The following is a 23,569-nucleotide window of genomic DNA, read 5'->3' on the forward strand; positions in this document are numbered from 1 at the left end:
TTTCTGGAACAAACACGTATATTTTTCCTAATCATTGGGGATATAATAACCTCAGCTTTTTTTACGGGGAAAAAATGCGTTGAACCGCATATCTACCATGCGGGGCTCATCAAGTCAAAAGGACGAGGCATACCCACTAAAAGACCCCGGTGCTCGGTCACTCGCCATAAGCGGGAGGAAACTGTGGGTATCCGGACAAAGCCTTCTCTGCCACAGCCTCTCCAGGCGATTCAAGCCCCCCAATAATAACCTAAGCCTACAACTACTTGCTTTTACAAGACTCATACCTTTTTACTCAAGGAGAGATCCGATACGAGTGACAGTAACACATACGCCCGAAAACACGAACAGTTGGGATAAGGAGAAGAAGCCCTGCAGTTCTAATAAAGGTATTATACGACTTTATATGCATAATGTTAGTTCAAGACCGTCAGTTAGCAATCATTGCTGCAGCTATACCGCATCGTGATGAATAGGTATATTATATTATGTAAAAATGCAAATATTAAAGCAAATAGCCCTGATATCTGAATGCCCATTCCTAATTCTGGCCGTGCGGTTTCGTAACGAGCGCTGAATGATTCAAACTGCGGTGGCACCGCGAAGAACAATGCGCTGCGGTTGCGGCGGGCGCCATTTTGAAATGTCGCAAATTAAATTACAGCGAATATTGCGAAACAAATTGGAGACAATTGTAATTATGGACGTGTATCATCTTTTCCCGCAACTTTGTATGAGTACTTGAGTTTAATATTAAATGTGTAAATGTTAGTAGTTCCGTACGAGATCAAGAGATGGCGTTGGTCGTGCATTAAATCACGCAGATGATATATTTGCATCGTAATGCGTTTACCAGATTTGCTGCGTCTCTTGCTTTTAAGAAACATTTCATTCTAGTTAGCAGTGGATTATATTAATATTAGTTTCCATCAATGCTATTAGAAGCCAAAGCGTTCAATCTAGTTTTCAGGGTTTGGTCAAGCCAAACGTCAGTAATCAATCGTATAACTGTCAGAGCTCCTGTTAATAGTTTCATTCGTCCCAAGAGGCATGTGTACAAAGACGAGAGCACCGCATTATGAACAATGAACATGTGCATTCTAATAACGTGACCGTTCCACGGTTTCATGGATTTTCATCACTGAGTAGAGAGACGAATATGTTTGCATTGGTTTTTCGTTAAAGTCGATTACAACCTGTCAGAGAAGCAATATTTTGTTTATAAAATCATTTTTCAACTTCATTATTTTTCCCCACACACACAGTTTTCTTCACAACAAAAAGACACAAACCCTTATGCTTGTAGAACAGCTGATTAACCCCAAGTTCTCTAGAGGCTAATTTCCAAGTCCCTGCTAGTGTTTTCTAAAGAATTACATTCCGATCCGGGTCTAAGGTCGAACATGTTTCAATTTCCAGACACGGTCTGGCTTTACGACCTATAAAACGTTACAGGGCTGGTGATTAAGCCAATTACCCTTGCACGAATGTAATTTTGTTTACCTTTCCGATTGGAGATTCCGTTCTGAGTTGAAAGGTTTGCCTGTTCTTGGAGTTCGGTTGCCATGGCAACGTAGGCATGTAAATGTTAAAACGATCTTTATTTTTGTTGGATTCTTGTTTTTTCCTGTAGAAAACTTATAGTTAATTGAAGGAGTAGAAAGTGTGAAGCTAGAAAAGACTCATTGGTCTATGTATGGTGATATACAATAAATATTATTCTCTTCTATTCTATCTTTTGTGAATCGTGTGGACACTGCTTTCCTCAAGTCAAGTTGATAAAGAAATTACAATTCGACCTCGAGATTTCAGAGATCGCGTATGTTTTAGCTTCGCCACCTTAATTAATTGCATTTCGTCGAGCACTGCGTTCCAAGTTAAACGCTTTGACATGGTTAATTTGTTAATAACTTGACAGAGCTTCGTTTGGATTAGATTACTCTGAAGTGAACGTGATTCGGATTAAGAAAGACACGGATTGGGTTGTTGAGGTATTTTGGGATTAAAATTTGTGGAACAATTGAGCCTTTTTAATAACTTTGATACGTTGCTAGGAATAATTATTAAATTATATGCTTTTCACAGAATATGGTTACAGTCAAGAAGATTATGCATATACACCAAAGAAAAGTGTAAGTAGCAAACAGGTTCGTTTCAGCAAATGCATTATAGACTCAGTCTATACGTCGCGTCGTCATTGGCCAAGAAGATAGCTGACAGTCGCTCGATAAAAATCTTTCAAAACTTAAAAAAAAATTGTTTGAGATGCGAGTCTTAACGCTAGAAATTTCAATAACTATGAAAAAAGAATCTTATGCTTTTTGTGTTCTCTAGGAATGGGGTGCTAAAGGCTGAAAAAAGCAATATTTTGGACGTGTATAATCTGAAAGTGGACCTGCTTATCCTTCTGGAAACTGTGTGGATTTCTTTGTTAATCTGTAACCGAGATAATAAATAAGTCATGAATTAATGTTCCACAAATACCTTGCCCTCTCACTCCAAATGGTACACCCGAAAATACAACATCATTCATAACTGACATAAACTCAGCTATTCTCATATCTACAGTGAGTTAGCACTTTTACTCGTGCTCTCTATTTGGGATCATCGTTACTTGCTATTAGGGAACGTGAAACCATATCGGGAACACCCATGGGAGAGGTGTGATGTTTATAGTGTTTGATAGTTGTGCGACAGTTTTATTACTGTACCAGATATTAGTTTGTTATGGACATTTTGAGCTGAAGAGACAGAATATTCGTACATGTTTAGAGATGTAGAGTGATCAAATAACTTAACTAATCGCAGAATTGCGATCTCAAATAATAGAGAAAGCATTGAATGCTAAATAAATCAGAACCTCGGCTAAAGTGGGTAATAAGTGGGTTTGAAAAACAAATATCACACAAAAGATGTAAGTGACAAAACAATGTTGCTACAAAAAAAAAGTAAGATAAATGCAAATGAAAAATAAGTTAAAGCAGCATAATTTCATTTATGCCATATTTTTAAAGTGAAGTACATCACTGAGATGAATAAAGCTAATTAATTTGCAATATTCAGAATGAATATTAATAGCACCGAGATATCCCTGAAAAATAATCTTTCCCATAATATTAGCTTGGAGATTCAACATAACTTTAACCAAATGAAAAAGTTGTATGGACTCGGTTCCATACATTCAAGCCTGATTTATTAAATTAGTACTAATTAATTTAATTTCAAATTAGGTAATAGATTATTTGATTTGATTTAAAAAATCTAACCCATTCTATTGCATAACAATCTAGAAGTCTCATTGTAAGTTGTATTTATTTATTAATTTACGATTGACATAGCAAAATAAAGTTTTTCAAAATTAATCGGAAATATTCTGGACATCCAAAAGTTTCCAGGACACACCGAAGTTATGTCTAATATCATTATTCTCAAGGCCGTCGGGAATCCAGCAATTATATTAACGCAAACTCAGAAGGGATGAAATTAATTACAGCGATTATTCTTCTTAAATCCCGGATTTTCTTTCTTTTAGTTATAAGCTGGGATTTTTTGCGGCGGCTTGTAATTGTTTCTTGCTGGCCTTGGATGGGCAAGACAACATCGAAGAAGATGAAGTAGGTATTTTTTCAACCACTCGTGTAATTGGCGTTTATTGGCGCTTATTTATTGATCTATATCTTTTAAGCTTTTGTAATTTTTGCTAAACTCTCCAGTAATGTGTTTCAAAATTAGATTAGCAAAATTATGGCAGTTGGAAAAGAACAGTAATAGAGTAGCGAACTTATACCCTTATTGAAAAACGACGCTTGCTAAAGTGAAGCAGCAAATCGAACGCAGAGCGTTGAATAAAGCTCTGTGATTGGTTCGTGTGTCATCCTGTGCGTGCACGCGCACTGTGAAACCTCATAGTAATGTCTGTGAATACGGGCGTTAGACTCGATGGACCGATAATCTGGTGAAGGTCGCGAAAAGCGCCTGGATGAGGGCAGTGCATTAGGCTACTCTAAAACGCTATATTAGTTTCGGGCCTATCTGTCACTATTGCTCATGCTAGCATCTCGCTTTTGCGTGAGAGGGATGGAAACATTCGAAACTTCGGATAAATTTTTCGGAGTAACCCCCGAGTTAAAAACGTAGCACACTAATCAATCCGGAAAGAGATCGTAACCGTATCAACTTGAGGCGGTCAGTATTCTTTGTATGAATGTTGATCCCTTTTCGAGTTGATAAGTCTGCTTGAGCTTTATTGAGGCAAATATACCTCCTCAGTCTGTAACTTAAACTTCTAAGGAATATAATGATTTTTGTACTCACGTTGTAGGCTCGTCCAGGAATATAATAGGTGGGTTGTTGACGAGCTCTAGAGCGACGGAGAGCCGCTTGTACTGGCCGCCGGAGAGACGTTCCGACCTGGTGTCCCTGTGCTCCCAGAGTCCGAGGGTTTGCAGGATCTCCTCGATCTATGACAAAATGGATAAGTGAGAAATAGACAAAAACATGAGCGCAGGAGCCAGGAGGAGATAGGAACCTAAGTGATATCAATTCAACGAAGTTATTTAATTTTTTAGCGTTAGAGTCGCATCTCAGACTAATTTTTAAAATTTTAAATAACTTGAAAAAATCGAACTGCCTAAGGCGGGAATTGAACCCACGACCTTCCGCTTGCCGGGCTCTTCCAACTGAGCTACTTAGACACTGGATGAACCCGTCGAAATTTTCAAGTGTAATACACTGTTACGGCCAGCGTTTGTTTCAATTTATTTATAATTTTCAAAATTCAGCGAAGTGTTAACGCAAGAAATGGAAGGGTACGTATGACAGAAAGTGTCTGCTGCTCTCGTATGAGTATGCTTACTTCCAATAACACGTTACATAATAATATCTATTTACTACGAATTTCGAAAATGCGATTTTAAAAAATGTTTTATTACATGAAAATAAATAAACCGTAAACTGTACTAAAATCCATGTTGAAAAAGAATTTTTCACTGGTATTTTAGTACTGTTTAGTGCGTACCTATAGAAATACGCAACTTACATAAAGATCAAAGTTAAGCGATATAAGTACGTAATAATAAATCATCTTTGCATTTAATTATTAGCGTCTGATTGTATAATTTCAAGACCTGTTTCATTTGTGTTTTAATATTCCGTGTTATATTACCTATATCTATTACCTATATCTTGTATATGTATAGTTTAGATTTATATGTGATCCGTTGTAAGTTAGCGACACATGGCGTAACGTTACACATAATTAAGTTCGCATGTGTTAATAATTGATTACAGTCACGTTAATCGATGCTATTAATTATGCTATGTGTCTGGCTGCTGCCGAATTAACTAAAACTGAATTAGCCGTCAGTTTATAAACTATCTAAATACCCACCTCCCAGAATTTACACGGGTGCAATGTAATATATCTAAGCCTTCCTATTGAGTCACTTTATTTATTTATGAAAACCGTATTAAAATCCGTTGTATCAGTTGTATAGTTAAAATATGTTACAGACAGACGAAACGACTTGTTTGTATATCTAAAAAAGGAGATAGAGAAGAGATTATTAGAAGAAGTATTCAGTATAATAATAATGTAGCCAGGTTGATTGTAGATGTACTGCAAATAAAATAAATTGTGTTTGGTAGAAGGTTAGACAAACTTCGTAGGTATAGGTAAAATCATTTTGAGAATTCAAATTCGCCCATTTGGCCCTAACTGAGCTACTTAAACCTACGAAGTTTGTCTAACCTACCAAACACCCTGTATATCACTCCAAAAAGAATAATCTATTTTTGTGTATTCATTAAAATATGTCTGATACCCTACCTACACATTTTTCATGAGTGTATTTCACCTGAAAAATGCTATTTTCAGTCTGTACCTAGAATATATTTTTCCCTTACGATATATTTTTGCGCGCGTTCTAAAAAATAATTCACGTAATTGGAAGCTAGACAAGGGCCCTAGTTACAAATTTAATTTCCTTATCTAAACAAGTTAGTTAAATTAATTTGTGTGAATATTTTCTACGATTTCGCACAGAATTGTGAAGGTACAATTTAGGAACTTATCAAGGTTCAGGACTGAAAGTTAAGTATTATAGGTCTTGTATATTATACGGCCATCTGGTTTGCTAGTTGATGTATCTACGAGCCAGCTGTGATTGCTAGTTCAAATTCCGCCAGGGGCAAATGTTTGTACTTGTAATAAACTGGAAATTATATTGGGAGTTTCAAACGTTTACAGAGAAGTTATCTTGATGATCATCAACATATATACTCGTATTAACAGTGTAACAGACAAAAATATTATTTTACACTAGCCTGGTCTGTGAGCACGTAGAATTTTATACATAATTACGCGCGAGCGATAAAGATGGGTAGCTTGGGGTCATAGGACAAAATTCTACGTGCTCACAGACCAGACTATAACAAAAATTCACGCAAGCACAACCGCTGGAAAAGCTAGTCTATTATAATCAGAGAAATTTATTTTGCAAGAGGATAATTGTGGCGTGGTTAGGAGTAGTCTGTAGTAGATCGCTTACTTCACACGTAATAACAGGGTTTGGGTAATACTTGGGGTTTCAGTGGGCGTTTTTTCGTATTCCCATTTTCTGTCTAGGTTTTTCTTTGAAATTTTTCCTGGAATATAGCAAAAGTTTCGTCGAGTCAATTATTAAACATGAGGTTCGAGCTAATATATTTTCGGAAATTTTCATTAGAAATCCTTAATAATGCCTATTAGATCTGAATATTATTATCATAATCTTTTTAAGCAAAATTTCGGATAATATTACCTACTCATTAGAGCCTTATATTTTCTGGAATGCTATCTAATTAAGACAATTTTAAAATGAATCTAGGTACTTATTACTTTAATACTTGGTCTTAAACGTCGTATGTCTGATTAGTCATTAGTCATTGTAGGATAAAAAAAAACATTATCCTGCTTTCGCCTCCGAGATTTATTTTACCGTGTAGTACCCCTGTACGACAACCCAATCCGCACACAATATTCAGCGTAGTAGTAGTAAAAAACAAAAGAGCGGGCAACCCCACCCCTACCACGCTGTGGGCTCGGTGTCCGAGCGGTCTCATTCCCTTTGTGCGCACGCGCAACGACCGCACGCAGTATAAGAAAAATGCTTAAGTGACGTCACCAGGACGTTTTTACCGACAAAAAACGTAATTATTTTAAGTTGTGCAGTGTAGTGACGAGAATTAGACCCAACACAAGGTTGGTTNCTTTATTATGTATTTAGTACATTGACATTTACTCTCTTAACCATTTAACATGGACATTGATCCATGCTCTAAACATCTACATGGTAAAATAAATCTCGGAGGCGAAAGCAGGATAATTGAATGATCAAACGAACTTACCAAGTGAAGTTCGATCTGAATTATCCTGTTTTCGCCGAAGAGATTTAAGGTCCCTCCCAACCCGAAGATTTCTATATCTTCTTCCCTGGAGGTAAACGTCAATGTCATCTCTTCTCTAAATATAATGAGACCGCTCGGACACCGAGCCCACAGCGTGGTAGGGGTGGGGTTGCCCGCTCTTTTGTTTTTTACTACTACTACGCTGAATATTGTGTGCGGATTGGGTTGTCGTACAGGGGTACTACACGGTAAAATAAATCTCTTCGGCGAAAACAGGATAATTCAGATCGAACTTCACTTGGTAAGTTCGTTTGATCATCCAATTATAAATGCCAAAGTTTGGATGTCTGGATGACTGAATGTTTGTGACTCTTTCACGCAAAAACTACTGAACGGATTTTGATGAAACTTTACAGTATAATTGTTTATATCACAGTAACATAGGCTATTTATGACGATCTGTGACAAAGTAAATTTCACGCGAGTGAAACTTAGTTTGAAAAGAAACCGCGGGCAAAAGCTAGTTATCTATATTATGATTTCAGTAGACAGCTTAGACACCTACTCAATTTAAGTATAAACATAATACAAAAATAGGATTTAGTGGGTGTATAATGTAAACAATTTGGTATTATGACTTAGGCTGAGCTCAGAATATCTCATTTCGAAATATACTATTATGCTAAGAAANCTAAGAAAGCTTTTGTAAGTAGGTAACTGTAAAAGCTCTTAAAATAAATTAAGCTCTTAGGCTGAGTTGCACCACCTAACTTTATCGGTAACTACAACGATAACCGGTGCTTATTGTACGGAGTTTGACAGGTGTTTGACGTTTGTTAAAGTTAAAGTAAGATGGTGCAACCCAGCCTTAAAATCACAACAGTCCTGCTAATAGAATTTAATAATACTCTTTTGAAATAATGAATTAATTAGTGAATAGAGAGAGGTTGTCTTTGTAATCTCAACCTAATGCAACGAAAACGTTGTAAAATGTATAAGTAAATACTAGGTATAATATTATTTAATAATGTCAGCATAAACGTAAACAGTTATCTAATGGTAAGATCGCCTGTTTCAGTCTCAGAGGTCCTGCATTTGAGTCCCTGTGGGGGCAACATTTTCAGTTCGACTTGGATGGTTTTAAGCCGTGTTACTTAACACCGTACCTAATTTCACAATGTTTGCAATTTCAAACAAAATGTACTACTTGTAAGTATCGATTTATATGTAGGTAGAATTATAATATTGCTTTACTGACTGTAAGCTCCCGCTACACGGCGCTTTTCTTAGAATTTTCCGGGTATCTGAAATTACTGAATAATACAAATACCCCCATTCACTTTGAGGAAGGCCCGGGTCATGATTATATATTATATATATAAGTATAATAACATACGCCCAGTTTATGTTACGAGTGTATTGAGCCTAGCCTGGATTGTAGCAATAAATAGATAAAAATACTAAGGCAAAAAGGTTTTGGATAAAAGACCTTATTTTGATATCTTTTTGTGCTATTCTTATAGAACCGATATTCTGATATTCTTGGATAAAGATGTAAGGTAATAGAATTGCTTAGGGCCCATGCACACTACGTCTTTTTCAGGCACTATGCATTTGTAATTGAAAATAATAATCTGGGGGGATTACTANCACTGTAGTGCCTCTGCCACGAGCCAAGCGACACAAGTATCGATCGGTGATTACATTTTTCACCTTACACCCATGTCACGATAGAGAAACGTACAGTCGACAGCACATCAAGCTATACATTTTCGTTGCAAAGTCGCCCGTATCGCAACTACGTAAGATACCACAGTGTTTACGTTGACGTGCTGTTGACCGTACATGCCACATTTTTGATTGACCACACGTCATGTAATGCAAATAAATGATTTGATTTGATTGTTGTAGAGTTTGTAAAATTAGGGAGAGTAGAGTTAGAAGCTTGGCTCTATATGAGATCTGATATTTTTTTCACGGCCAACCTTAAGATCTCGTCTTGGCAACATTTGCCATGAAAATGTTTTTAGTAGGGTTCTTCTTACAACAATTTAAGATGCAATTATTAATTTTCAACTTTCGTGTTGCATAATTTAATTAATTTAAACAGGTTTTAACGCCATACGCGGATAGGTAACACTGAAATATTAAAATTTATATGCTACACTAGCGGCCGCCCGTGACTTCGTACGCGTGGATCCCGTTTTACCCTCTTAGGGGTAGCATACCAAATTTCAGCTCGATCCGTCCAGTGGTTTGGGCTGTGCGTTGATAGATCATTGTCAGTCAGTCAGTCAGATTATTTAATTCAGTGTCGATGTCGTCTTAGATGCCTGACATTTTTTTTTGGAATTACTAGCTACATAACCAGTATTAATATCCAGTTAAAATCCATTAAGATAAGCAAGGCTAAATGCGTAAGTATGTCATTGCCAGGATCAAGGACTGACACCAATTAGACGTAGGTATGGTATTAACTTGTAGAGAACTAAATAGATTAATTGACGTGTTTACGTTGTTTATGATCTGAAACGGTTGTTGTAGTCACGTGTTGTAATGGATCTAGTCATTATCCTAGACATGCAATCTTCTTCTAGTGCAAATTTATTATTTTATAAATTATTTTATGTCCTGTAAGACAGTATATTTTATACTCGGCCATCTTTCTTTTAGGTAAAATAACTTATCCCAGGATAAATCTAACATTAATGAGAAAAACATCAGTATTTTAACAGATTAAAAAAATCTCTCTCTCTCTATCCCAAAGTCGTTATAAAAAAAACATACTAACACACAAGCAAAAAGGACAGTAACTAAGCTGGTACTAACGCTAACTAACTTTGTTTAACCGCTTGAGTCCCAGACGGCATTAATTAATGTCATAACAATTGATTTAAATCTATTGTGTCTAGATTCGCGGGCCTTGAAGAATTAACATAAGTATGACAGACACAAATTTTAATGATACATAGGTTTGCTCTTTTTAGCTTAAAGGCATGATTTGTGGGTGCTATTATGTTACAGCAAAAACTATTTAACCGACTTCAAAAAAGGAGGAGGTTATATGTTCGACTGTATGTTCTGTTTTTCTATGTATGTTCACCGATTACTCCGTCAATTGTGGACCGATTTTCAAAATTCTTTTTTTGTTCGATAGGGTACACTTCTGAGGTGGTCCCATTGTCACCAAGTCAGGATGATGGGATCCTAGGGAAATCAAGAGCAACCCTCAAATTTTATAGGCACGTATATCGTTTTTCAAACTTTTTCTTAAGTTATTTAAGTATTTGCTCCTGGAAATCATCATCTCATATTGATGAGCTGATGATAGAAGGTAAAACTCCTTAATGCTTAGGAGTTGGAGGATAATTCTTTTGATTTTATAGATAAGTATAGTTTCTAAAGTTATTCAAGTGTTTACATCAGATATTCATCATCTCATCATGATGAATTGGTCATGGTAGGTGCAACTCCTTAATGCTTTGGAGTTGGAGGATAATCTTTAAATATTATAAGTACAAAATTAGACCAACAGTTGTATTCTTTCATGTTTTTAAGGTGGGCTGACGGTTTAAGGTCTTTTTAGGTTTCCTATATGGTAACCTGTATTTTGTAGGGAATATTATTTACACTAGATATGAAGAATATGGTGTCAATGTACTGCCTACCTTCAGTGGTAACATCAAGGTAATAATTAGTTAACTAAAAAGCAAGAAATAAGTAAAATTTAATTTGGTATACAACTTTCTTGTATGAGAATCCCATCCATACAGAAAAATTACAAAAATAATTGTTGCCGTAGGCGGTTTTCGCTACTTCACCGAGCGAAGGACATACAAATTTTTTTCGGCTCTGGCACCCAATATTTTCAAGAATGGTGAATGCTGAGGGCTCTTGCTCACAATATAAAAAAATGAGTGTAAGGGTGCCCTGAGTGGGGCTCGAACCGCGGTATAGGGAGTTGTTGGAGGAAGGGAACCTAACTTAGGTTTAGGGCAAAATCGGCAAGGAACTCACTTAAAGAGGTCGAAAGTTTTAATGAATATCATAATAATAAGATAGACATAATAATTAAGTTAGGAATATGAAAAATATAATAATAATATATTGCGAGTGGTAAATAAATAATAACAAGTATTTACAGCGTAGATTTGTTCAAGTACTTTCGCAATTGTATTTACAGGCATACAATTTATATTACTGCATAAACATCAAAGTTCAATGTTAGAAATTTACATTCAAAGTGATTTAACTTAACATTAATTTGGTTCTACGCAATCAAGTATCTCTTAGATCTCCAGTTTATTGACATCAACAAAATTAACTGGCCACTTTTCAAACAACTGAAGTGATAATAATGGTACAACTCAAATTTTAGTAAAAGCAAGTTAACTTACTTTTGGTAAGTGAGTGTAAATTTACTTTATAGTAAGGATTCTTAACTCTGTTATTAAACCGAAAGACTTTATTGTTTGAGATGTACCGAAAGAAATTGTTTGATATGCACTTATTATTATGAAAGAGTCATTAAGAACACGTAAGTACCGTTCTTGCTGAAGAACAAAAGTACTAGTCTAGCGTTTCTAAAGAGTATTAAGTAGTAAAACTCTAAACTTTTCTTCTATTTATCCACAGCAACGACCCGATTAAACTAACTTTACGAGAAGCCATAAACATCCGACACGACTCAATTGATGAAAATTGAAATTCAAATAAGTTCAGTTTACAGCTGTGATGCTAATCGTGCCGCAATAAAACTCTAAATGAAGTTGTCACATTATCGCCTTAAGTAGCCTTTACTAAATTAATAGGTTATGCTCGCGCCTTTACCTGTTTACGTGAAATTCAGTTAGTCACAGAAAAACCAACTTTCTTGACGTTGTTTGTTAATTTGGCCAATTTACTCAATATCGTTGTAATTCATCATCATCATCATTTCAGCCATTGGACGTCCACTGCTGAACATAGGCCTCCCTCCCCCAATGATTTCCACAATGGACGGTTGGTGGCGGCCTGAGCCAGCGCCTTCCTGCTACGTTCGTCGTAATTAAAGCCCTAAAAATAATGCAACAAGTTTCAGTTGATAATTTTCGTGTAACAGAGAGAGATAGTCCAATCCTCCCAATCTTCACAGCTATAATATCAGTAGGATAGTGCTAGCCGGTGATTACCCTGTGTTCAGCCCAATCAAAGGGCTCGAACAAGGTCCAGGGAACGGATCGCAATAAACAAGGAACTTCACGAGCTGATAAGACGCTATAAAATTAGCTCCCTTAATGAGCGTCCCTTTGTTAGTAGGTTAAGTGTTTCGTGGGAGACGGGGATAGCCCTTAAATTGAGGCTTATGGTGGTGAAGACGTGTAAGCGGAAATTGAAATGAACTGATTTATAAAGAAAAATACAGATTTTTTAAAATTATAATCGTACGAGGCTTATGTTCAGCAGTGGATGTCCTATGGCTGAAATGATGATGATTATGAGTAGTGTGGATCCTGCTTTTAATAACACTTTGCATCGAAAGGTTATGATAGCAATTCACAATACAAAGATACGATACTTGTTCAGTCGAAGTTTTCCCTTGAGTCAAAGCACCTTAGGCAGTGTTCAGGATCAAAAATGTAGGCAGGGAACTCTACTCATTGCTGTCTGTATTATGATGTTGTAATCGTTGGAAAATAGGTTTTTCTCATGATTAATTTTTATGCATTAAAAACAATAACCCATTTCAATTTTTGACTAAGTTCTCTGAAAATGCGCTTTTATAATCAAATCAAATACATATATTTAAAAATTTTGACCAGAATTTTGGCACATATAGTGTGCAAAAATTTCATTTTTTTCTAAGTTGTCCATTTCTAACGCACTCGTAGGGTTGTCGGTGATTTCCCCGTGTCACCCTATACCCAATCAAAGTGCTTGACAATAAACAAGGGGCTTCACGAGCTGATAAGGCGCAATAAAATTAGCTCCTTTAATGAGCGTCCCTTTGTCGGAGGTTAAGTGTTTCGTAACAGAAGGCGACGGCCCTTAAATTTAGGTTTATAGGTGATGGTGAATAGAGCGGAAGTCACTAATTAGCATTATTTTAGGTGCGTCTCCTTTGGTAAGTAGTTAGAGTCTTCAAACCAGGTGATAGGCCTGGATTCGATTCCAAAATTTGAAAAATCACTTTATTTTGATAACATGAGATGCCAGAGGCCTGATTAATTGACTCATGCCCGTTTTCACTATCAATCCCTAATTTTTAAGTGACCCCTAAGGTAACACATATCAGGAATTTTGTTTTAATAGGGGTCACTTAATATTAGGGATTGATGGTGAAAACGGGCATCAAATTGCTATGGTACCATCACCACCTTAAATCTTGGATAGGCAAGAACAGTTATTGTTTCGGAGAAAAATGTAAGTAGGTACGAGTACAACCAATTTTTTGGCCCACACTTGCGCTTATAGGTTACAGGATTTTAATTTATTTTGAAAATCTCAGTTATCCCCCTTTGGCTCTGGCTTCAATTGTTATTATTTTCGTTTTCGACTTGTTGATTAGACAGCATCGTGCTCCTGCAGTGAAATGACCTGATGATGATAAGCGATTTTGTGGAAAATATTATTGGCAGGTAGTTGCTAATTGCTCATAAGATAGGCCCCCTTAATTTAATTTATTGTCCGTGGTGCATAATCTTTTTCTTAAAGGTTTTTAAACCTTTGTTTGTCACCTGTCATCCGCTTTGCAATGGAGGGAAGTCGAACCTTAATTTCGAACTCCTCCTATGTTCTTCTGATTAATTTCGTTGCGGGTCCAATGACAGTTTAACTTTCCCCCGGGACAAACTTGACCTTCATTGGTTGGGTTTTTGTGGCGGTCAAGCTGTAGATCCTGGCTACACAGGAGTTGCAGTGGTGGGAACGAGAGGTGGGAATAGTCCCAAGCTTTATTACTTACAATAAGTTCCTTCTCAGCCCTTCCAAGTTCCTTCCCCAGCTTGAGGTCAGCTGCGATCCTCATCAGCTCAAGCGCGGACAGTCGCGGCTGCAGCATGTCGTCCTGCATAATGTAGCTGCTGAGTTTCTTGAACACCCTCATTTCTCTCGCGTGGCCGTTTACTGTGATCCTGCCGCTGACGCCATTTGACCTGGAATGGGTATTTGAAATTGGAGAATCTCTCACAACAGATGATAAGTAGTTCATAGGTACGCCTCGTTCGGCATTGCTTAGTTTGGGATGTCATGTAAAATGGCCAAGGATCTAAATTACTATAATCCAAATGGTCTCGTACTGGTACAGTAGGACTCGTTTAAGAGTACATAAAATATATTAATAAAGGCTATCAGTCAATCAGTCCTACTGACTGATCTATCAAGATATCGTGCAAACTGCTGTTGTTATGACGTAGGCATTATCAGAGAGGATGTTCTAAAATTCACCCCTGAGGGATGAAACGAGACCCCCGTTCGAATGGAGTATTTTAGAGTTTGATGGGGATAGAAGGCGAGTATGTTTAACACGTGCGAAGCTGCGGGAAAAACCTAGTAATAATAATAAAAGTCTCATGTGTTTGTCCTTACGTGTAACCAGCAAGAATATTGAGCAGGGTAGACTTTCCGGCGCCAGAAGGCCCGAGGATGCAGGTCAGCTCGCCGGAGCGGAACTCCCCTGACACGTGGTGCAGAATCCGACGTTCACCTGGGACAAAAAATTAGGAAAAACAGGTTAGATTTTCCTCTGATTTAGTGCCTACCTATAAGATAAACGCTGACTCAAATGGAATATGTTTGTGTTTGTTCTTTAAGAAAAGGTATTGCTAGAAAAGGGTGGTTTGGTATAATACGGTACTGATGCTTTGACCTACACTCCTGACTCTACACTCTTGATTGATTTAATAGTTTAATAGTTGACTCTCAAGCCTTTAAGTTATTTTTTTCCCAAAGTCTATCTATGTAAATCTAAATGTTTCTAAGTTAGTAAAAGTCTCTTCAAAACTTTTTCCTGTTACCACACCGCTAAAAAACTTGTCCTTACTGCCCCAAAAATCCACCTTATACACTTATGATTAAAGTTAGTACTCAGCCCGAACAAAACAAAAACTTCTCAACTTTTCAGAATGGAGACCGTTTTCTTAGCGATGTACGTAGTTAAAACTATCACGTTCTTACTCGAAAAGTTTTAGTGCCACTAGATAAACACTTTAGCACTGTGCACTTTTGTGAAATTCGTTTCAGTGCTTCATAGTCGGGATTGCTTTGAAGAATGGGGATTGGGGATTGTTCACTTTGAAAACATCTCTACTTATGCTTTATGGTAAACATATTTTTCTGGTGCTGCCATCATGCCAAAGTTATTTTCTTACAAGTCTTCCTACGTGCCTGTTGGAAGTAGATTGGCTAATCTATACTAAGACTTATTAATATTATAAATGCGAAAGTAACTCTGTCTGTCTTGCTTTCACGCCTAAACCACTGAACCGATTTTGGTGAAATTTGGCATAGACATAGTTTGAGTCCCGGGAAAGGACATAGGATAGTTTTTATCCCGGTATTTGAAACAAGGACGCGCGCGATATTTTTTCTGTGACAGACAAAATACCACGCGNTCCACGCGGGCGAAGCCGCGGGTGGTAAGCTAGTGTTATAATTGATCGCTGGTTGCAATTGAAGTGTGTTGTCCTCTATGGGTCAGTGTCTATACAATACTGGAGGTATTATTGTGCTAAGTCTACTAGTCGTTTAAAACAAACCAATCTAGATAGCTCCGTTAACGAGTTACTTTCTAATGAATTCAAATTATAGAAATGTATTGTGTCATTAAAATTATAAATTTCCAACTCTTCTCTCCTAAATTGATGCCTAATCCTATCTAAAAATCAGATTATCAACGTATATCCGCTTAAGTTCCATTAGTCACTTCATAAAAATACCAAGATTATCATAATTACATCAGAAGCTGCAATTACGGTAACTGATTGTTTAATAACTGCAGTATTATACGACCTTCGGGGTTCCCGATCTTGACCGCAGTATGGAGACTACATGGAACTAACTACAATCGATTATTGTAAACGAGAAATAATAATTATATTATTTCTCGGAAGTTATAAAAAATAATTAATTCATAGATTAAAAATAACTGTATACACCATGTGGGCCTATGTACATAACAGATTAAAAATGAATATACAGACGTGAGGGCCTGACCTATACTATAATTGAAGTAATTTTAAGAACGTGAATTTATGTTTACGATTATTTCCGATTTATATGTATACGATTTTATACGATTTGGAATTCAAACTCTTTAAGAAAAAGTCTTGAATTGTCTTTTTATATTTTTCTAAAAGATTCATCTATTATCATCATCATAATTTCAGCCATAGGACGTCCACTGCTGAACATAGGCCTCCCCTAATTTCCTCATCTATTATACGTGGGTATTTTTAACCGACTTCAAAAAAGGAGGAGGTTATATTTCAAGTTAACCTCGTGTCAAGTATGATTGCAGTCTAGGATGCCTGCCTTGTAGTTGATTCTATTTCCTAGGCTTCGATTGTTCGGGGTAGAGACCTCAAATCAAGTTTAAATTCAAAGAGTATCAATAACGTCACTGTAAGGATGATTTTACAGAAACAAGCAGGATGCTTTGTCATGTACTATAATTATGGGTTGTCATTTAACGTACAATTAAATACTTAAACTATGCTCAGTGGTTAGCGGCCAATTACGAGGTTTTACACAGCACTACTGGTGTCCCGTATTGGTGTATAATTATGCAGGCATTACAGGAAAATTATTGCTTTTTGAACCGCAATTTATAGTGAATAATCACGGTTTTCATGTTTCAGATCGATCATCGATTTTTGCTGTCAGCACTGGCAATACAGGTACTAAAGTTTGTCACGCACTGTAGCGTTATTATTATGTTACCATTGGTTAAAAAGGGGCACGCGACATCGCGAATGTTCTGGAAATAGTAAACATACAATTAAAAATATTTCTGTTAAGTTTTCTTTAATTGGCCGTATTAGCAAGTTGAAGTGGCAATGGGCAGGGCATATAGTACGCAGAACTGACAGCCGATGGGGCAGTAAGGTTCTGGAGAGGAAGCCACCCACCGGAAAACGCAGGTAACCACAAGGTGGACTCGTCAGTCCACCTTGTGGTTACCTGCGTTTTCCGGTGGGTGTACTTCCGACCTACATCCAGCGCCTTCATGCTACCTTTATGAGGTCGTCACCTCATAAAGGTAGCATGAAGGCGCTGGATGTAGGTCGCTAATACCAACCAGGCGATGTAAAAATCATTGAGGGAGGCCTATGTTCAGCAGTGGACGTCCTGTGGCTGAAGTAATGATAATTGAAAATATTTTTAAACTATTTTCAGATAAAAAGAGCACATGAGAACGCTCAAAGCCTTCAGGTATTTTACTTCCCAGACCAAAATCCTGGCCAGAGAGAAAAGAAACAAAAACTCTTTTATCTGTAGCCAGGTAATTTACTTTTAAAGCGTGCAAACAGCCAAGGAGGTTAACCTACAGGTATTAAGAGCCATTCGCCTACTTCGCTAAATGAGCTTAAGCAAGCCTTCGTCCTTTGAGCTATGCAAAATTATACTGGCACGTTGGATCAGATTACGTAAAATGGAAAAGCAGGTTGGATATTGCAAGGAAGTGGAAACATACGGAGCGCTATTTTACCGAAAGACGTCCTCATTTTTATAGGAGTAGATAATAATGGTCATTAAAATTAAACAAATTGTGTAATAATAATATTATAATTACAATAAAAATCTTTATTTGGCACGAGTCTTTTTGTAACGTGTATAGGTTATAAAACACCTTTAGATTTTATTTCAACTAACAATGAAATCTAACAATTGCGCAGAATTCCTAACTATTATGAATAGTTTAATTTTTATTTATTATTCAAAAGCCAACTACTACGTATATAAATCTATCTGTTACTGTAAAAGCTCGAATTGCAGTAAATCCTAAGATATTCCAGTAAAACCTAAGATCTACCAATTCCTAATGGTAAATGTCCCAAAAGGTTTGCGATTCGAACTCTTACCACCATTTCGTTGGTAAATCTTAGGATTTACATTAATAGCACGGTAAATGTTGAAAAACAAAACAAGCATTTTTGACAGGTAAAAATCGGTCTTATCTACGCATTACACGAGCGCAGCCTTTTTGTATTGTTAAATGTACGAACAATTTAAGAACAAAAAAGACTTTTCATTTTAATACAATTAAACAAACCATGATGTCACTGCCTTGTTTTTTTCTTTAGCAACGTAAGATCATGTCATATAAAATACTAGCTTTTGCCGGCGGCTTCACCCGCGTGAAATTTAATTTGTCACAGATCGCCATAAATTATAGCCTATATGTTAAATTCTGGGTTATAAACAATAATACTGTAAAGTTTCATCAAAATCAGTTCAGTAGTTTTTGCTTGAAAGAGTAACAAACATCCACTAGTATTATATTATCTGTGATCCACACAAACTTCGCGTTTATAATATTAGTAGGATGCATGCAGTACAAAATTTCAGTGTCAGAAGGAATAAAAAAAGGAAACAGTAAAAATGTGAACTCCAAAACACAAGAAAAAGAAATGATTGCAAATACTTAATTTAAATAAGTTGGTGTTAGTTTGTACTTATTACTATCGTGATACCTTTATAATACTATGTACCTGTTTTGTCTAATAGGTAGTTGATGAAAGTAAGTAATTAAGGATTATTCATTGTTTTATTCTTAAAACCAACATCTACCAGCTGACAGAAGTAAAACCTAGCATATACTGAATTCGAATGGTAAAAGCTCGAAAAAATCGTCGTATTTTCAGAAATACATACATTTACCAACTCATGTCGGTAAATCCTAAGACTTACACTTAAATCTTAAGATTAACCGTAGTTCGAGCTTTTACAGTAACATATCCACCGTTGTATTATGATAGTAATCAACACATCAATGCAAATTACGCTTATCTAACAATTAAGTATTATTAAATTAAATGCTACTGCAGTTGCGTTATGATGATTCATTGGCGACGGTGATTAATATTTTATTATACGATAAATAAATAAATAGTAAATTATTACTAGTACGTGGAAACTGAATTAAATAAGGAATAAAGAGTAATTACTTCTTCCTCTATACTAGGGCACTATTTAAGTTGTGAGCCTCGACATCATAACGTGTTGTTAGACGACATCCGATACTTTNTAACAACAAGTTTCCTACATAAAATACAGTTGGTAGCTAATAGTACCTACATTATGCAATAAATGATTTTGATTTGATTTGATTTGATTTGATTTGATTTGATTTGATAAGTTCATTATTTTTGTCTCAATCTTGATGCTCATATTTTTGAAGTCATAATTTTAATTTTAACTTTTTTTACTACACACTAGTGTTAAGTTTTAAAAATTGATTTCTTAGTTGAATAAAATATGTTTTTAGTGTGTTGTAAACATCAATCACTATTGCGAGGGGAACTAAGCGCCGGCCCGTCCACAAAATCGTCCCGTATGCACCCACCTGGGAAAGCCGTCAGTAGGTCCATGTCGCAAATGCAATCCGGTAAGTTGGGCACCGTTTCCTTCTGTTAACCCAGAGATATGCACGTACCAGCACGTGAGCCAACCTCGCATCTCTAGGCCCTCCATACACGGACTTGAAACAGTATCGACAGTTCAAACTGCGACTGCATAGAAAACTACAGTATTCTACGTATACAGGGTGGAAAAGGGTAAACTTGATAAATCAAATGAAAGGAAATCCGTCTGCTCGTTTGCCTCCTATCACATAAAAAAAAACCATAAAATCTTAAATTATTTACAGAAATTTTATTATGTACAGAAAATTCTATGGTATGGTAGTGAATTTTCGAAAAAAGTTCGAAAATCTATAAATGCAGTTCTTTTTCTTTAAAAAAAAAGGAACATTTTCTTTCAGTAAAATTTTCTATCTGCTGTATTAAGAGTACTTTCCTTCCAGGTGGCATTACAAAATTCCATCCTGTACGTATATGAAACCGCTCGAGCAGTTGTGACTGCTTCGGGCTGTTGGTAGCACGGTGAAATTTCATCGACACTATAAGCGAGGCTTCCAGCGACTGGGACCGCAATTAACTGGGACCGCGGTTCCATTCGCCGGATCAGTAAAAAATAAATAATTTTCTTCCGGCAACTGGGACCACCTCAACCCTCCTATAAGCTATGACTGCAAGAACATTGGTTATCTGCTCGATCTGTCCGTGTGTAGCGGCCCTAAGATATGGTAAGAAGCAGCAAGAAATAGCTTTACCTGTACCTACTTTCTTTAAGGAACTAGAATCTAAATGTGTTTTCTTCAAATAACAGTTTTAAACTGTATCTACTTTTATTCCTCGTTCAGAATGTTGCGTGAAATATTGCTGCGCTGTTTTATTCCGCCTGCATTTTGTCTTGAAACGTTTTCTTTTTGATTGCAAAATATTTTTATTCGTATTATTGTTTAAGTTAGTTCAGGAAATATTCTTGGAAAATGCTGTAGAATAAAGATCGACTTGAAGGAAATAAAACTCGAGTATAAAACGTTCAGATAGCTTCAATTTAAATGTCTCTACAGTGAGCTTTTTATGTAAATTGTTTCACTTGCCGGAGTATATTTTAAGAATCCAGTAATATATACATTATAATGCAACATTTGGGGCTCGTGCTAATGAAATAAAGCAAACATAAAAAGGGAAACATTTTCTTAAATTGCCTTACACAGTTTAAATGGAGTCCATTAAGTAATTAAGTTTGGATGCTTTGTTTGTCATCCCTTGAATTCTTGTTCAATAGAAGCTAATTAGTTAACTATACTTCGTCCTTTAAACAATTACGGCTTCTGTTAAATAAATTTTTGAATTTACTAAAAGCGAGAGTTTGCCGGTTTCTATTGTCGCTTATCTAGGCGTGCTTGGAAAATGGCAGTAGGTAATTATTGTCTTTTATTAAATTAATGTGCCATCTCACAAGTTGTTATATATTTTTTTTATAACTGCACATAGTTATAAAAAAAATATACAAATCTGATATACAGGGTGTTAGGTAAATGGGTATATGAGCCGACTCTAGCCCATGTTAACATGGTCATATAAATGGTATGGTGAAGTCAGAAAATTGATATCTTCATTTTAATTATTTTAATTTTCATACAAGTCGGATTTTATAAAATTTATTTTGTATGAAAATTAAAAAAATTAAAATGTTGATATCAAATTTCTGACTTCACCATACCATTTATATGACCATGTTAACATGGGCTAGTGTCGGCTCATATACCCATTTACCTAACACCCTGTATAAATTTTATTTTGGTGAAAATTCAAAAAAAATAAAATGATTTTAAACTGACTTCACCATACCATTTATATGCATATGTTAACATGGGCTAGGCCTAGGGTCGGCTTATAACCCATTTACCTAACACCCTGTATACATTATTATTATGTCACCTTTCCTCCCTATTTTTCACAAAAAAACATAAATAAGTCTTCACCTAAAAGTGAGAACATTGAAAAGTGTAATCAGGGCTGCTACGCTTCTGTTTCGGGGAGATGATGAATAGGCCTTTATTAGCAATAAAGTTAAGCCCGAAGTGACTGTTACGAGGGTTGGCAGCATACGTTACGCGAGATTGAATATCGGACAGACGTAGGGCTGCCTCTTCATGATTGTATTAGATTGAAGGGTTCGCGATAAGACGATTCGACGGATGGGTAATAGATTTCGTTGTATCACTGGGTAATTTGATTATTGCTTTGTTTTATTTTTTTTCGGCAATCTTAAAATAGTTATAGGAATTGCCTTATATGCCTTTATTTAAAGACTTATGAATATGCTTTACAAAAATAAATTTAATATTGTTTAGAGTTTTTATTGTTTTTTAAGCTATTATTTATATTTCCCTTGTTGTACTTTAGTAGGTACATTTTCGTACAATTTTTTTGATATTTGAACAACTAAAGAAGTTTGAGACTATGCGACAGCCCTACTATCTTCTCTTAGCGAAAAAATATATGGGCAAAATAGATCCTTATAAAGGTTACCCGAGTTTGATGGCCTTAGTTAATACGAAAGACAAGAAACGCAATTGATTGATATTTCTTCCCTAAGTGTAAGGCCCAGAACAGACTAAGTTAACTTGATTGGATGTCAGTGACCTTTGGTTTGACGAATTCCTGTATTTAGTAGACAGCTCATCAGAGTACACATTTTTGTAGAAAACCAATAAAAACTCCTTAAATATTGTGTTGCAAAACAGCGTTTCGTGGTCCACGTGGCAATCACGAAAAGGCGTATCTAACAAAATTACGATATTGAGTTAAACACACCACACACCATTAAAAAGCGTGCATGCAAAAGATCGTAACTGAATTCTTTTTAGGAAGCCAGTTTAACAGTTAAATAGTCCAAATATGTCGCACCTGTAAAATTAATAAAAATCAGTTACATCTTTACGTTATTCGACCCACGATTTATAGCAGCTCTATGCAGGGTGGAAACGTTAAGTGATCTCACTCGATTATTTCTAAACTATACAAGATATCGAAAAACTGATTACTGATTCTGAAAGCGCTTTACAAGCTCTTTCAAACGGTACCAATAATAGGTTACAGAATAAACTGGATCTATCCGAAAATTCAATGTTTCCAGCTTCCATACATTTAGTAAAACCACATAATATTAAAAACTATACAAGATATTTAAAAACTGGTTACTGATCCTGAAACTGCTTCACGAGCTCTATCTAACAGTACCAATAATAGGTTACAAAATAAACTAGATCCATTCGAAAATTCAATGTTTCCAGCTTCCATACATTTAGTACAGCCACAGTCATTGGCACTCATGTCTTGTTAATATTATAGCAAGTAAAGCCTAAAACCAATGTTTTCCAAGAATAATTTTAGAATGCAATTTACGAGTTCATTTTAAGTGTTTATTATTTAATAAAAAAAAATTTTACTTCTATTATTGTTTGGCTGGCATACATTTAGTATGGAGGCTGAAAACATTAAATTTTCGGATAGATCCAGTTAATTCTGTAACCTAATATTGGTACCGTTGGATAGAGCTTGTGAAGCACTTTCAGGATTAGTAACCAGTTTTTCGATATCTTGTATAGTTTAGAAATAATCGAATGAGA

The 23,569-nt window shown here is 36.0% G+C and overlaps 1 protein-coding gene across 3 annotated transcripts in view; it reads right to left on the bottom strand.

Annotated features, from left to right (window-relative positions):
- Window positions 1–23,569, bottom strand: part of LOC114356024 (ATP-binding cassette sub-family G member 4) — a 104,616-nt gene that overhangs the window by 26,717 nt on the left and 54,330 nt on the right. For all 3 annotated transcript variants that reach the window (XM_028309105.1, XM_028309104.1, XM_028309106.1), the window contains exons 2-4: window positions 14,953–15,070; window positions 14,330–14,519; window positions 4,315–4,460 (exon numbers count right to left, since the gene is read on the bottom strand). In XM_028309105.1, coding sequence (XP_028164906.1) covers window positions 4,315–4,460; window positions 14,330–14,519; window positions 14,953–15,070 — 454 coding nt within the window. The remainder of the gene's footprint in view (window positions 1–4,314; window positions 4,461–14,329; window positions 14,520–14,952; window positions 15,071–23,569) is intronic.

The sequence above is a fragment of the Ostrinia furnacalis genome, unplaced genomic scaffold (genome assembly GCF_004193835.3).
Source record: "Ostrinia furnacalis isolate ACB-3 unplaced genomic scaffold, ASM419383v2 OfSCF2609, whole genome shotgun sequence".
NCBI classification, from domain to species: domain Eukaryota; kingdom Metazoa; phylum Arthropoda; class Insecta; order Lepidoptera; family Crambidae; genus Ostrinia; species Ostrinia furnacalis.